Here is a 15,970-nt window from a genome sequence, read left to right on the forward strand (position 1 = left end):
TACCAGATTTCTACCCCCTGAATTTAGAAAAAAATATTTCCCGAAAACTTCAGGCTCTATGTATTTTCTATTAGAATGTCCTCCAACAGCATACCAGTAATGGTGGAATGGCCCGCTTCTCCAAGTAGTGGCTGTGTACTAGACGGTGCTCCTTGTCAAACACAGTCACTGGACGTTCGAGGGCATTGTGTAAACACAGCCTGAAGGATAGACAAAGGTGAAAATTCCATCAAAAGACACAACATCAATGACTACCTCATATACTTGAGAAAGGGTGCTTCGAGCATTAAGAAGTCCCTGGGCTCCACCGGCCGTCTCAACCGAGCCTTCGCAAAAGTTGTGGAAGAGTGTGTTGTTTCTGGGATGTATGTATCGCCTTCCTCCAGAACCAGCTCTGTCTCTGCATCCTGAGGAATGGCACCAATAGGCTGCTTATACTAGGAAGCATTCCATACAGCTCTCTCCCCTTTTCAATACAAAGTTAGTTTTCTAACTGTAACACAATTGCATGATTCATGTAGCTTCTTATGCACTGGAAAAGAGGAACACTGTAGATAAATACCACAGCAGGTCTGCAAGAAGTATGCCCACAGTTCCTTAATTAGCTAAAATTTCCATGTGCTGTAGTGTGTACTGCAGCCCCTACATAAGGCATAACTTGACGAAAAAATGCTGCTTTATTGATGGTATAGCTCCAGTGCCAGTTTTCCTTGTAGGAAGGCAACAACATGCACTAGAACCAAACACCACTGGAACAAACACCCTTTTTATCAAACTTTTTCATGGTTGGGCTCTCATAGGGCTATGCATATTTTGAACATTTATAACTAATTCCTTTACAACAGCATAACTTTCCTGTCTGCACTGCTAAATTCGTAGCATACACATGCAGAATGGTGAACAATGGGCCATGCAATATCACCCTGTCCTTCCTCCATAGGGGAAGTCTGCACAATTGTGTGCTGCCTGTTCTAGCAAAGAAAAAACGATGGGGAGCTACGCCTGTTTTCAAGGTCACGACCATCTCTATAATACATTATACAGTATTATAGAGATGGTTGTGTTCAAGGTAATGCAGAAAAATTAGCGAAGGAAATAAACTTAGGACATGGTGCTCCATATAGTCAACGCTATTCATCTTCATGTGTCACTGGCTTTCTGCATTGTTTTTCTTTCTAAAATGAACTCAGTTAAGGTTGTAAGCAAACAGCTATAAGTGGTTGAGTGCTAGAATGCATCACTGGGTGGAGTTTCATGTGCGGCTATTCATTGGGACATAGATTGTGCATGGCTTTCATATATGTATGAGTTCAGACTGCCGAAACACCTACAGGGACACTGGCAACACAAATCAGTGAATTCGTGAAGCACTATACCCTCCAAGGTTGTCCGGGGGAAGTTGAACAAAAAATGTGTATTTGATGTAGACGAGCCTTTATTTCTCGGACATGTGTAAGGCCCCGGGTTTAATGGCTGTGGGACGCTTACTGGTGGCCACTTATAGACGCTCAAGTGGAAGCAATTGTTCGCTCTTGTGAAATTTGTCAATCTGTCGACAAATTGGCAAAGGCTGCGCGAGCTTCATTATGCCAAGGGCCATTACCGAAAGCACGCTAGGAAAAGATTGGGATGGACGTTGTGGGACCCATAGACAGTGAGCCAGCTTCATGACATTTTGCAGTTACTCTTATTGACTTTCTTCACCAGATGGCCTGAGGTGCGTTTTGCGAACACTGCCACTACAAAACAGTAATATCGTTACTAGAAAGTGTTTTTAGCTGTGAGGGTTATCCATGTGAATTGTTTTGGACAATGGACCACAATTCCGGTCTGCTGAGTTTGAACAGTTTTTGTCTCAACGTGGAATAGGACAGAAGTTTTCAACAGTGTACTATCCCAAAGGAAATGGTCTTGTGGAACGGCTAAATGGAACATTTAACAAAGTGATTCAGATAGCATTGCTGCAACGGGCATAGATAAAAACAGCAGCATTAGGATACTTGTGGGCAGATCGTTCTACACTACAAGGAACAACAGGAGTAGCACCATCAGTCTCGCTGCATGGACAAAATATACGGACGGGCATTCATGCTGTAGGAATGATGCTGCCAAGGTGTTCACCCAACGTTGCCAAGGAAGCAAGGTGTACTGCGTCTGAGAAACAGCAATACCAGAAAGCTTACACAGACAAGAAAAGAGGGGCCAAGGTGAGGAACTTTGAGCCTGGACAATACGTAAGCGCTAAATTGCCACATCATGTACCAAAAAGACGATGCGGGTTCACGAAACTGCTAAAGGTGATAGAGAAGAGAGGGTATGGATCATACCTTCCCAAAGATGGCAAGATATAGAATCAGTCTCTGTTTTCACTAGTTACATGAGATTTAACATCACTGTCTTCACACAAGCCCTACATGAGATGGAACACCAGGGATCTGCTGAACTCTACGTCTGCTCAACTAAGAACATCATGTGCAAGAATGTCTTCAGCGCTGAGGGAAAGGAAGAAGACTACGGGTCAGACAGATCAGAATACGTACGTGCGACAGATACACTCCAGAGCAAGATCAACGTGTCGTTCAAACAGGAACGTTACCATCACTACAGCCACCGCTGAGACGGAGTGCACATTTGAGACATGAACGTGTAAGATTTAAGGATTACCATGGCCTTTGATTTTGTACTTTAGTGATATTGATGCTATAAGTGATCATTAATGTGTAACGTTTCACCATAACGTTTAGTAGCTGAGTGTTTCGAGAGTGCTCAGTATAGGTGTGAATGTAGTTTAGCATGTGGCAAATGATTAACTGGGGGTGTGCGAATCCGAATATTTTAAGTCAAATCTAATATCGAATCGAATGGAGGAAAAAATTCAGAATACCGAATCGAATATCGAATATTCGTGCAAAATTTACAATATGCGACTTTCGCACTAAAAGTTTCCATTTTGTAGCCCATGGCTTTAGTGTAATTTTTCTGGCATTAACTGTCACAAGAGAGACATGCAATTCTTCTGCTAAAAGCCCCTACTCTTTAATTTTACATGAGACTGCTTCCTGCTTTTCAGGTGAGCCCATGCTTACTGGAGTGATTCCCTTCATTTCAAAATTTTATGTCAGGCAGTAGCATGTTATACGGATGGGGCTGTAATTGTTTCAGACAACCACAGGCCATTTGTGAAACAAACGAGTTGGCATCCTGCCTCAGCTTTGCCATGAACACCCTGTAGTTTCTTTGCACTCGCCCTAGGAAGTTCGACTACTGAAATTTTAGACGTAAAGGACATCTTTAGGACACCCTTCTTGTTCGTGGGTTGTAGTCATTATTCAAGAGCCCTAACTTTTTAAAGGCAACCTCACAGACATCAAATCGAAGTTCCTCGTCGGCACCAGTAAACTGCATGTGGGAGTGGCGCCACCCCTTTCACAGGCGATGTCTACAAAACTAACTTTGGATAACGTTATCTTAAACTAAACACTGTCCCGCCTGTGTTGGTCCTGCAGCAAGGGCAATTTCGTAAAGCAGGCTTTCGAGTTGTGTCGTTCATATTCGTGGAATAGTCGAATATTCGAAAGATCGAATAATGGATATTCGATTCGCGAATCGAATTCGAGACTCGAATATTCGCACACCCCTACTATCTGAGAGGAGCATTTCAAATGCAATTTTGTACGTATTAACGAGGGGGGAAAATGTAGTATCCACAGTAACATCAACATCAGCATCTGTATAACATAGGGATGGGCCACCCAAATCCACGAATCTTAGGCAGCGATTCAAGACTCGGCAATCTGAATCCCAGAGCCCAAAACAGCGAATCGAATCTTTCGAATCCGCCAACAACGGTTGTTTGTTTCCTTATTAAATTTGTGCCTACGTAGTCTGCCGAAAGCCTGATTGATTGGCTGGCGAGCGCCAGGGCCTACCAAAACCACAGCATAAAGCTCTGACATTACAAGTTTAAAAGTAACACAGTTTTGCTTTTGATTGTTTCTTAGTTTTATGGAAGGAATTCACACTCGAGAGTTTATGTATCTCTTGCAGTCAACGAACAACATGTCAAATAAATTACACTTAGGAAATAGTATATGGGTATGTTTTTTTCATGAAACTGAACTATTATTTAAATTGTTTTTCATTAAACCAAGATATCAAATTCTGCTTCAAAAACACTGTTCAGTAGAAGTGTTTTTTTTTTCTGACTTTCTAAACTCTCTTATTCTTTTTGTTTTTAAGGAAAGGATTCGAAAGATTCGAGATTCAAGATGCGTGGATTAGGATTCAGGAAATTCTGGATTCGTTCCATCTCTAGTATAAAACACTGTGTCAACTAAATAAACTGTGTCAACTAATAAAGAGGGTGATTCTTACACCTCCCTGCCTGAGCTACAGTAACTTGGCTATGACAGAATTGATACATACAACATCATTACACCATTTCGGTAGCATGCAATGATGAGCAGGAAAAAGTATAGTCCCGATTTCGGTTCGGGCAGAATTCGGTTAGTTTTCCGTGCCATGTGGTTCAGCTGTTAGAGCTTTCTACAGATATGTCATTATAAATTTCACTACGATCCATTTGTCACAAAAGAAAAAAGTAATATATCTCACTTTCAGTAATAGTATTGCTGCTGATATGTATGTATTCTCTGGTAACATAGGCTTGTCAGAAGCCTCGCTACAAGTACAAATGATGTGTTTATACACACTGAAATATGCTGCAGATGTTAAGCTTGTGCACTGTAGAGACATCCTCAGTTGGTTTCTCACAAAAGGATTACAATCTCATTACAGGTAACAGGATCTATGGGATAATGCGACGGAAGCAGGACGCAGATGCATCCTATTGTATTTCTTTGGTGGTATTGCAGCTTCCATCATGTTCACATTTATGGAAGCTTGTACAGAGTGAAATCATTGCAAGTCCTGTGTAATAAAATTACTTTTACAACATTTTTCTCTTTCTTTTTTTTTTAGTCTTCTGAATTTTAGTACAAAGGAGCTTGACTGTACAACTGTCAATCAACTTCACCCCACCTCACCTGTGTCCAGAAATTCACTTTGTTTTATTCTTTGAACACTGTATGCACCATGAAACATCTGATATTGCAGGGCGTTTCATATGCTCGGACAATCAACCCTATTAAGTTTAGGTTTTCTTCAAGGAAGAAAAATGTCATATGCCACCTTGATTGATATGAAACCGAAGAAGATGATGAAGGCACTGCTCCTCGCATTGCATATGCGTGTGTGTGGGACTGAATAAAATGCTGACATGGGCCTTTGGACAAGCTGTGTGCAGTCGTGTGTACTGTCTATTTTTGGGCGGCTTTCAGATCACTTACCCTGGTGATTAGGGAGCAACGGCCAGGTACTTGGTGACCAGGTCTCACTGTGATCACATCTCCATTTACTAGCAACGGAACGGGGAGGTTAACACGTCGAGAGTCTCTTCGAGTCCACTGAAGACTAATGCAGGGAGACTGTGGCTGGTGCAGTCCCGTGGATGGTCCTGTGTGGCCCCAGTGGAACCCACTTTCATGTTGATGAATACAGTCTGCAAACAATGTGTGCTGTCATGTACTGCTTCTTATTCTTGTCATACGTCTTTGCCATGACACACCAGGTGTTGAGTTCACAAAAACAAATTACAGAAAGATATTTGGGCGACATGTCAAAATTACACAAAAACAAATGTATTTCTATTTCATGTGACAAAAGTTGACACGCAGCAGCTCACATCCAGTTTTACAGGTAAGTGGTGTATGGGACATCATGCAGGTCAAACTCATGTGACACAGTGTTTGTGTGGGCCTTAGTGATGCAGAACTATCAATAAACTATCGATACTATCGATAGTTTTACAATAATCAACTCGATAGTACTGTTCTTTTGTTTTTCCTTACTATGGATAGCTAGATCTGGTTCTCATTATTGATGGTTTCGTTCCAGTCTTCGTTTCCATACTAGCACAGTGACAATGAAAACAGAATCACGTGTGACACAAGTGCTTTCCATTTAGCTGCTGTAATGTATGGATGATGCACTGCAAGCAGCGAAAGAAGATGCTCGTCATAATCATCACACTCATGAGACTGCAATGCCGCAATCAATACAGTTCAGAGGGTATCATGTGATCTTGTGGTTGGTTTACGGGGCATCAAAAGCTCTAGGTCAGCGTCGGAGGGAAAGCTGGAGTTGTATGGTAAAACTTGTAGGAAGGAGGCATTTTCTTTTTCTACTTTTATCTGCTACCCGATAGTATACCATCAATAGTGCTATCGATAGCGCTATCAACACTCGACTATTGATAGTACTATCATAGGGGGCAAGGGGGGCTCTTGCTCTCCCCCTTCACTGGCTTCCAGAAACGTAAGGTTTCGGAGCCAAGACAATGTAGTTGCCAGTGATGGCCAGTAGTTAACTACATGTAGTTAAACTACTAGTTAAACTATCTGATTGTAGTTAAAAAGTAGTTATCAACTACTTGCAGAAATGTAGTGGCAACTACTAGTTAAACTACTATTTTAAGTAGTTAACTACAGTAGTTAAGTTATTGAAGGCGTCAACTACTTCCGATTTTGCCGCAAACTTTACGGCACGATTGTGCTTCCGACTTTTGCCTTGAGCTACTCGTTTGTTGAGAACGGAGGTGCAGAGCAACTATGTGGGGCATGTGTACTAAATCTTCGCTTTTAATTAGAGGTGTGCGAATATTGAAATTTTTGAATACGAATCGAATACGAATATCGACAAAATTGTCCTTCGAATATCGAATATCACGTCACAGGATAACGGCTTCTAAGAGTTAATTAAGTTAATTAAGCCCCGGAAAAAAGCATCGTCACAGTAGTGTTCTGCTGATGATAGGAAAATGTCCCAAGTGCTAATGAGGAATATGTATTAATGTATTGGCTTAGCATAGAGCATACATGCTTATATGCACATGTACAGGAAAATTATTTTTACAGTGAAACAGTGTATGTTCTCATGAGGCAAGCTGAAAACTGCAAGCAAAATCTTTCATTTCAAAAATCTTTCTCGCGAAATCTTTCTCTCAGAAATCTGCGCGCGGGCCTCAAACTTCGTCGCGCCGGCGGCGACGCGCGTGAGTCGCGAGCAAAATCGATCTATGAAGGTCGGGCTTTAGGCTATATATGCGTCTTGCTATCATCTGTAACAACAGTTCGCGCAGTTTCAAATGACTGCAGCATTACGGTCATCCTAGTTGGCGCTTTCATACGGTCGCACAGCGCCGGAGTTGGAGAAACTATGTCGAAATATCAACACGTCGCACTCCTCGATTATCGCCGTCATCGAACGCGACCATGATTCTATCATATATCGCTGATAACCACAAATCGAAACCGAAAAAGACGCATTCGAGACGCAGGTTTTGGCTGTGCATCCAATGGGACGCTGAACAGCGGTGTTCAGCTCACTGACAACAAAATTTCGATATTTAACCGTAATTTCACCGAACTGTAGGCCTCACACGAATGTTCAGAGTTCGCTAGCAATCCACTAAAGCCACGACAATGCTGACGATGTATCAAACGTACCGCGGTCTCGATTTTCGCTGGGGCGGACTCTAAAATGGCGGCCGCACACAACTGCGTACTAGTTTCGGTTTCGGTTACCGAACGTATAGCAACGCATTCGCGAACGAGCGTACCTCGGAAACTCCGCGCGTAGCTTTGCAGCTGTTCTACTATGCATGTTCGCCGCCGCAACGTACAAATTCCAGTGCCCAGCCCGCAACAGCTTCGGAATAAGCTGCTGTGATATGCGAAAAGAAATCGAATATTCGAAAACTTCGAATATTAAATGTTCAAATACGAATACGAATCGAATATCGCAAATATTCGATTCGTATTCAAAATTTCGATTATTGGCACACCTCTACTTTTAATGCTTGTCGACTGAAGTCTCATATGCTGTGGAATAATTCTGTAACTTAGTTTATCGCGTAGGCATAGACAGAATCCCGCCGCAAGCTTTGTATTTGACGATCGCAGCAATGACTTGAGCAAAAGTTTATTATCGCTTGTGATTCATATTTAGGTGCCCAAGAACACTACAAGGGATTGGTGATGGTGGACAACGTTAAGTAGTTATAGATGTAGTTAAACTACATTGCAGTAGTTAAAAAAGTAGTTTTAACTACTCCCCTGAAAAGTAGTTAGTAGTTATAGTTAAACTACTGTAGAAGTAGTTAGTGGCCATCACTGGTAGTTGCTGGCGCAGTTAATGCACCACCATCCCAAACATTCTGCGCCCCCCCCCCCCCCCCCAAAAGCGAGGCTTCTGACAAGGCTATGTTACCAGAGAATACATACATAGCAGCAGCAGTGCTATTACTGAAAGTGAGATATTTTACTTTTTTTTTCTTTTGTGACAAATGGATCATAGTGAAATTTATAATGACATGTCTGTAGAAAGCTCTAACAGTTGAACCACATTGCACAGAAAACTAACCGAATTCTGCCCAAATTGGGCGCATGAGTACTATCAATATTCTATCAATGTGTCAACTATTGATAGTGCTATCAATAGTTTTCTTACTATCGATAGTTCGATTCTCATACGACTATCGATAGTATCGGTAGTACTATAGAGAGTTTTGCATCACTAGTGGACCTTCCATATCTCGGAAAACTCACTCATGCTCGATGTGGCGAATGAACTGAGCCTTAGTGAGTAAACAGAGAGCTGATGTGAGAAGTAACAAAAAACTCGGGATTGCTGCGAGCACTACGCAGATCAGCAGAACGAGTACCATCCTAACCATCATAATAGCCCCTTAAAGGCGTACAGAAGTCCATCCAAAATATCTTGAGCTTAAGACATCTGATGAATGTATATGCAATAATTTGACAAAGAGCACAAAAGGTTTCGATGCATGTAAATTTTTTTGCCAGGGAAAAAAAAAAAAAAAGTACCCAGACACAGCCGCGCTCGTTCACTCTCGACTTCCCACACGGGGTGTGCCACAAGGAGAAGAGGGACGACTTATGACGTCATAATTTCTGCGCACTCAGTTGAGGTCAGCGCCTGCCTTTTTCTTTTTGCGCGTGAGGGCTTTCCTCTTTTGTAGTCAGTAAATCTGTTCCCTCAGGGGGATTAGGAATTGAAACGGTGGGCATGGAGGATTTCACTGTTACGCGGGAGTTTCCCTGTGGGCAATGCTTCTTCAGAGCCCTGAACACCTGACTAACAGACGATACTCTGAACCAATCAGTTTCAATCAGATAATTTCTTTGGGGTGAATTACTTCTCATGGTGCTTTTTACTGGCATACTTAACCATTTTGTAGAAAGAAAACAGGGTGTTAAAAATGACTTCTGTGCTACTCTAGGTCCTTCATATTCGCAGCGGTTCCAATGGAAGCATAAGACCATGGGCAAGGGGTAATCTCATGGCCAAAACGGCTACACCTGCTACACATATGAACATGGCATCTCGGTGAATATGTCATAACTGCATACTTGGCAAAAGTTGCACTCATGAGCATGCTCACTCGTGCCCAATGTGACGAATGAGCTGAGCATGAGGCAGCAAACAGATGGACCAAAGGTTGGTCGCGTGCGTGCGTGTGTGTGTATGAATCAATTAGCAAATAAATAAATAAATAAATGTAGTCTGGTTCCCCTTAAACAATAAAATTGGAAATGCAAGCTAAAAAAGCTCTAGATGCCCGATTACACTGAAGTTTTTCAATTCGAAGATGCTGAAGTACTGAGAAACTGCTTTAGGCTGATAGGAACATGTTATTCTATAAAGAAAAACTTTCCTCAATGCATTCACTTGACTGAGAAAAACCTCTGGGCCAGTGCTAGGCCTAGCTGGTATCAGCTTCGACCAATTAGCAGGCTAGTAAGTCGCTGCTACAGCTCCCTCTCACGTTTAAATTTGGTCAAACGCTGGTGACCTTCGTTCCCTTCGAGTTTCGTTTTCTCGTGATGTGTGCAATCCCCATGCACTGCACGCGAAGTAGTTGCGTACTCCGCACTTTGGTGCAACTTTGGCACAACTGCTGCAAAAACACCCTGTACGGTGCAGGATGGCGCAGCACCACGAGACTGGCACAGTTTGGTGCAAATGGCACAGCACTTCCACCACTGAATCAGGTTTACGTTTGTGTCATCAGGAAGGTAACTTCTCGAAAACAATGACTGGAAAAATACATACAATGATCACAGGGCCTCTCTGACCCAGGTCATGCGTTCCACGAGCAACATGCAAGCACACACTGATAGCAGTGCCTGACCAAAGATTGATAACTTATGTATTCTGACGCCAACATATGTGATAGTTTATGCTCACTTGCTGGTAACTGTAACGCTGACATTACTGTACTTCCTGAAACGTGGCTAAATGCTAACATACTTGACAGTGAAATTCTTCTAAATTTCATTTGCTTCAGTCATGATCTTGTGGGTCGTAAAGGTGGTTGTAGGCATCTTGCTTTAATGATAGCCTTCCATTAACTGCACATGCTCCTTCTGATCGAGAAATTGTTTGGCCAACTTTTACTTATCCAAGTTTTAACCAGTTGCTTAGTGTATGTCATCGCCTTCCAACTTCCTGCAGACTGGCTGGGTACATACTAGGTATCAACCTGAAGCATATGACTTCGGTGAATTATATTTCCAACTTTGATCGACTTATCAAAGAACCTACGAGAATGTCAAGATCTTCTTCCAATACCTTTTATACAATTTTGCCGAATGAACCTGACATTATGTATATCATCATTCTGCTGTTTTGCTGCCCAAGGGATCCGAAGTTCTTAACATTTCCCATAGTAGTAATACCGCCATGAGCCAGAACACTGAAGAAAGTGATTAAAGGGATGGCACCAGGTCATCCCAGGTTACACCAGATAAACGTAAAAATCGGTGTTTTGCATTGATGTGAACATCCATTGAAAGTTTCACAGTGAGGAGGATAATAGACACGGAGAAAATGGGCACCGCAGATACAGAAACTCATGCGTCTCCGACATCACAGACCTCACCGCTGCCAGTGAGGCAGTGGCCGAGAAGTCACATGTTTACGGCAGCCAATGGGAATGGACATAACCCTGAAGTCTGTGACATCTGCGCTTCGCTTGGGAATGCGTTCCAGTGCTTGTAGCTTGTATCTCGCTAAGGACAACACGTAGAAGTATAATTCTTTTTTCCTCTGTTTTCTGGTGCGCAATACAATGTGTCCATGATGTAATGAACCACATGTATGAAAGTGTCTCAACCCCTGTAAAAATCATAGAGTGGCAGATTTCAATTCCATTATTAAAAAACTTGCTTCTTACTTTGAAGTATGTGCAAGAAGTTTTGCAGCTAGATTGGCTAACGGGACACCTGTTCAACCAAACAGCTCACCGTCCTTTTAAGTACGTAATACAGGGTGTCCAGGCTAATGTGCACTGGGGTCTAAAAAACAAATACAGTCGAGCCCGTTTATAACGATACTGACGGGAACGCGAAATCTGATTGTTATATCAAAGTACCGTTAAAAACAAGCTCTCGAGAAATTGCCGCTAAACGAAGTAGAACGCCCCTGAACATGCACGTTTGTTGATAACATAACCGCCGATATCGCGTGAGGCGCCGCACCTTTTCAGATCGAGGACCTCGTCCATTGCTCGTCATCCGATGCCGTAGTCATCACCGTTCTCACGATCGGGACTGTGTTGTCCATCAGAATGCGCCTCCGTCACGGGTAATCCGTCGACGCGTGTTTGGTTGGCGACACGGAACTGTCTGCCAATACACGTTTTCGAAGCAGCGGTACTTCACAATGCGGTTTTGCACCAGTCCGAAACCCGCAGAGCGCATGCAACTTCAGGTCGAGCCACGCGTCTTTCCTCGTCAAAAACCGGCCGGAACTGCGGACGCAGCAAAGCAATGCAGCAAAACAAGAAAAAAAGCTTGAAGACGAGAGAACGATGTGGAGAGGGAACAACGTTCTCTACTTCGCGCGAGCCCCTTCCGCCCTTTCGAAGTCGCGTGCCTTGCAACGCATGCATCTAATCCCCGGTAGGCATGTGCGGATAAACGCACTGCGTTCTCACTTGAGCGCGCACGAAGGCGAAGGCTCGTGAAAATGCCCATGTAATTTGTTTTCAGTGAAATGGTGCAATCTTGCATTCTATTTTTAACTCGTTTTACCAGCCGCTGGGAGAATTCCGATCGCTATATGCGAGCAAGCGCTTTCGCGGCGATCGTTATATCGATGTTTTGTTTACATGTAGTTCAATGGGAGAGCTGACGGGAACCAGCAATTCGATCGCAATATTGGAGTTATCGTTCTATCGAAGATCGTAATAAACGGGCTCGACTGTATAGGCATAGGCAAATGAAAACTGCAGAATACTGTGTGGAATGTTCTAATCTCCAGAATTTTTTCACGGTGACTGATTGATTTCTTTGGCAGAATTAACTAGTTAACTTTTTAATTGTTTGTCATAGGGTTGAGAGGTGAATTAGAAAGTTGTAAAGCGTGTCAAAAAATAACCATCGCAAACGTTTCCTATGGAGCGTACGCCTTGTGGGGATTTTTTTTCCTGGCCTTGAAAAACTCAATGAGTGGAGAACGTGGCACGAGGCGAGCGCAACAACGCGTGCAGTGGTAGTAGCCCATTTAACGACAGAATCTTTTACAATCTTCAGATGATAGCTGGAAAGTGGGAGTAACGGCTTTTTGCTTCTTTGCTGATGAGATCAGCAGATGCCTGTTTGGGACAACTGGAGTGAAAGTTCAAGGGAATTGCAGCTCATCATTGTCGGGAAGCTCCTGAATGAACTGCAAGCCCTGGCTGTGTTGCTTAAAGGTGGATACTTTTTTTCCTTTTTTTGGATCTGCGGTGGATAACAAGGTAGTCGTCAATGTAACAAAAGACATCAATTAAGGTGTGTCGTTTAGGGAACCTGCATGGCTGTCAGCAATAGCACAATCAAGAAAAAATAGGTAGAGCAAAATTTACCTACTCTTTTACTTATTTACTTTTTACATAAAAGATCCTGTCGTTAAATCGGCTCTTAAAGCTGCTCTCAATAAGTCATATGTTGATCTCTGCTACAGAAGCCGTAAGTCAGTGTTTCCCAAACTTTTGGTGGTGACGGACCCCCGGAAGCGATGAGAACCAATTCACGCCCCCCCCCCAAAACACACACACACACACACACACCGTCACAGCCAGTGCATAACCAGCAACCTCGTCAGCTGCTGCGTGCTTTCGATACAGCTTCAGAAACGATTCCGGACTGGTTTCTTCTTCTTGTTTGTATGTGTATGACGCGGACAAACGTGCATTGCAGGACTTTTCTATCAGAAATTAGAAGCTAGCCGTTGAAGCATGCTTGTAGCAATTTTGGAAGTTCTGGGTGTTTGGAAATCGGGCAGCATGTACGAGCGCGTGTTTGTGGGGACGAAAATCTTAACTGAAATGTGAGAGACGGTCGCGGACCCCCACGGACACTCTCGCGGACCCCCAGGGGTCTGCGAACCACACTTTGGGAAACACTGCCCTAAGTTACAGGTTGAAAGATTGTATTCAGCTGGGTACCCTAAATCAAAGATCCAAACGTGAGCTAGAAATGTTTTTCTTTCAGTTGGTAGGCCTGTGCCCCCTCCTGAGGAGAAGCAGCAGGTAGTGAGCATTCCCTATTGCCATGAGTTTCCTCACAGGGTTAAAAAGCTAGATGCCTCCTTTTCAGTCGAAATAGTTTTCCACTGTGTCTTTAAACTTGTCAGAACCATCCATGCGGTGAACAGAGTATGAACTAATCAAGAATGCCAAGGTAATCACCAAAACAGGTTTGTTTCGTGCAATAGGAATGTGATATACTCCCTTCTGTTATCCTGTGGGAAACAATATATTGGCCCAATGTCACAGTGTCTAAATGTTCGGCTGCTCCAACACAGAGCCAAAATTCGAGCTCAATCAACTGATATGCCTCTAAGGCTAAAATACCACCCACACTCCCGTCCTGCATGCACTCCTCCCTGCCTCCACAATTGCCTCTGTTCTACATAGACACCCTTCTCAGCTTAGATGAGAGATTGTAGAAGTGACTTTCGTACATCGATCCTCCAACAATGTGAGTCACAGGTCAGTCAACCTGTCACTGCTAGAGGTCGCCCTTGTTCCCCATGACTTTCCTGACTAGAGTTGTTCGACCAAATAAATCAGTTGCTATAGTCGTGTTCAACTTAAGAAGGAAGAAAAATCTTCCATCAACTACATATGCTGTTGGAGATGCAATAGCGAGCAAGAAGAAATACTGCAGTGCCATCATGCGCCATCAGCACTTTCTGCTGCAGCGTAGTGACAGAAGCAGAGTGAGTATGATGGATTACATTATATGGCTCAGGCAGAGGGTGTGACCTCTCTGCGTCCAGCCATCCTATTTTTGGCGCAGTAATATTTTGAGAGATGACTCTAGATTTCTTTTCCTTCATAAGTTGAACACGGCTATAGTTGAATGCTGTCCGTGCTTGTCGTCCTTGTCCCTGTTGCGTTTTCCACCATGTTATGCTTCAGAGATGTTTCTTGTTTACATTATGGAAATACAGTAGACTCTCGTTAATTCAAACCCCGAACTAAAACCCGGGACCTCAGTTTCATCCGAAGAATAGGAAACTCCGAATTATCGGTCGGTGATTGTATTTACCCCGTGAAGACATCATGTACGGCATTGCAGTAACTCACATTCAGCAAATGTGCAGCGGCGCACGATGTCTAAGTATGGGCAACCCAAGCAGTTAAAGTTTTGTTCTGTGCATGCATTTTGTGCTCGCGCATTCGGCGCACTGTTCACAGTGCCCCAAGAAATTGCACAACCAATTGAAAACAGGAGTCCCTTCGCACTTCGTGGGCTTTGTTTCGCTGCTTCCTGTGGGCAGCAACACTTTACGGGGGAATGAAAAGTTTGAGTAAAAATTGATTGAAAAAATAGTGAGCCAAACAAAAATTCCAAATTTGTTTCAGTGAACCGAAAGTGTAAAATATTGGGGCTTGAAATAACGCGGGTCTACTGTGTTTGTTGTGTATGACAACATTTGCATCTCTGTTGGCTCAAGAACATGTCCCTCTCTTATTGTGATGCTATGTTTATATGACATTTCATTGTCCCTCTGTAATGAATTATACTCCGTGGGTCCTTAACGTACGATCCAAAAATATCTTCACATCACAAAAAGCAGCTACACTGCCTGTCGAAAAGCAGAAAATCCGGCACCCAAGTGATCACAACGGAAGCCTCAGATGAGGGGTAGCTAATACTTCAAAGTGTAGAAGAACAGCCTCTGTTTGAAATATTAGCTGATCCCTAAGCTTTTTCGATTTGAGGCTTTTGCCTTGAAACTGCACTACCTGGCCTGTGTTGCAATACGTACTGCTAACACTTGCAATGATGTCTTTGGCACGATGGTGCATTTCTTGATGACGCAGACGAGCATTCCAGGAGACCAATGCTATGTTGAATGCCCAGACACACAAAAGGAATAGGGCATCACCGAGAAGAACTGCTCCGCTGCTGCAAACACAAAGGCAAACACAAATTTATTACATGATACCAACTGGACTAACTTTGTGGAGTTATACAGGATAGCCTAATCAATTTCTGTGTTACCACAGAGGAGAAACTCAGAAGGCCACCTGCTGAAGAAATGAACCAGCAGAATCAGCATTATTCTCCAACATTAATCAAAACATACTACACCTGTGAATCGGAGTACAGCATAAAATGTAATCTGTCAACCCTAAAAATTATTCTGCCAGGGAAATTCCACTGCAGGGTGCTGCCTATAGGGTTGGTATAGCTTTGATATCGGTACACTACTTGTTGCAATGTAGAGAGATGTGGCTGGCTATCGCTGTTGCAAAAAATGTTTTCTATCTGACCCATCCCACACAAAAAATAAGAATGACAGATTTTCCTGTAAAAGAGTGATGAAGCAC

At 43.1% G+C, this 15,970-nt stretch overlaps 1 protein-coding gene across 3 annotated transcripts in view; it reads right to left on the reverse strand.

Annotated features, from left to right (window-relative positions):
• LOC135391477 (transmembrane protein 94-like) overlaps window positions 1-15,970 on the reverse strand; it is a 587,105-nt gene that overhangs the window by 551,559 nt on the left and 19,576 nt on the right. For all 3 annotated transcript variants that reach the window (XM_064621740.1, XM_064621741.1, XM_064621742.1), the window contains 4 exons: window positions 15,406-15,545; window positions 5,349-5,560; window positions 256-407; window positions 95-200 (listed from right to left, as the gene is read on the reverse strand). In XM_064621740.1, the coding sequence (XP_064477810.1) occupies window positions 95-200; window positions 256-407; window positions 5,349-5,560; window positions 15,406-15,545 (610 nt within the window). The remainder of the gene's footprint in view (window positions 1-94; window positions 201-255; window positions 408-5,348; window positions 5,561-15,405; window positions 15,546-15,970) is intronic.

This window comes from Ornithodoros turicata, chromosome 4 (genome assembly GCF_037126465.1).
Source record: "Ornithodoros turicata isolate Travis chromosome 4, ASM3712646v1, whole genome shotgun sequence".
Lineage (NCBI taxonomy): Eukaryota > Metazoa > Arthropoda > Arachnida > Ixodida > Argasidae > Ornithodoros > Ornithodoros turicata.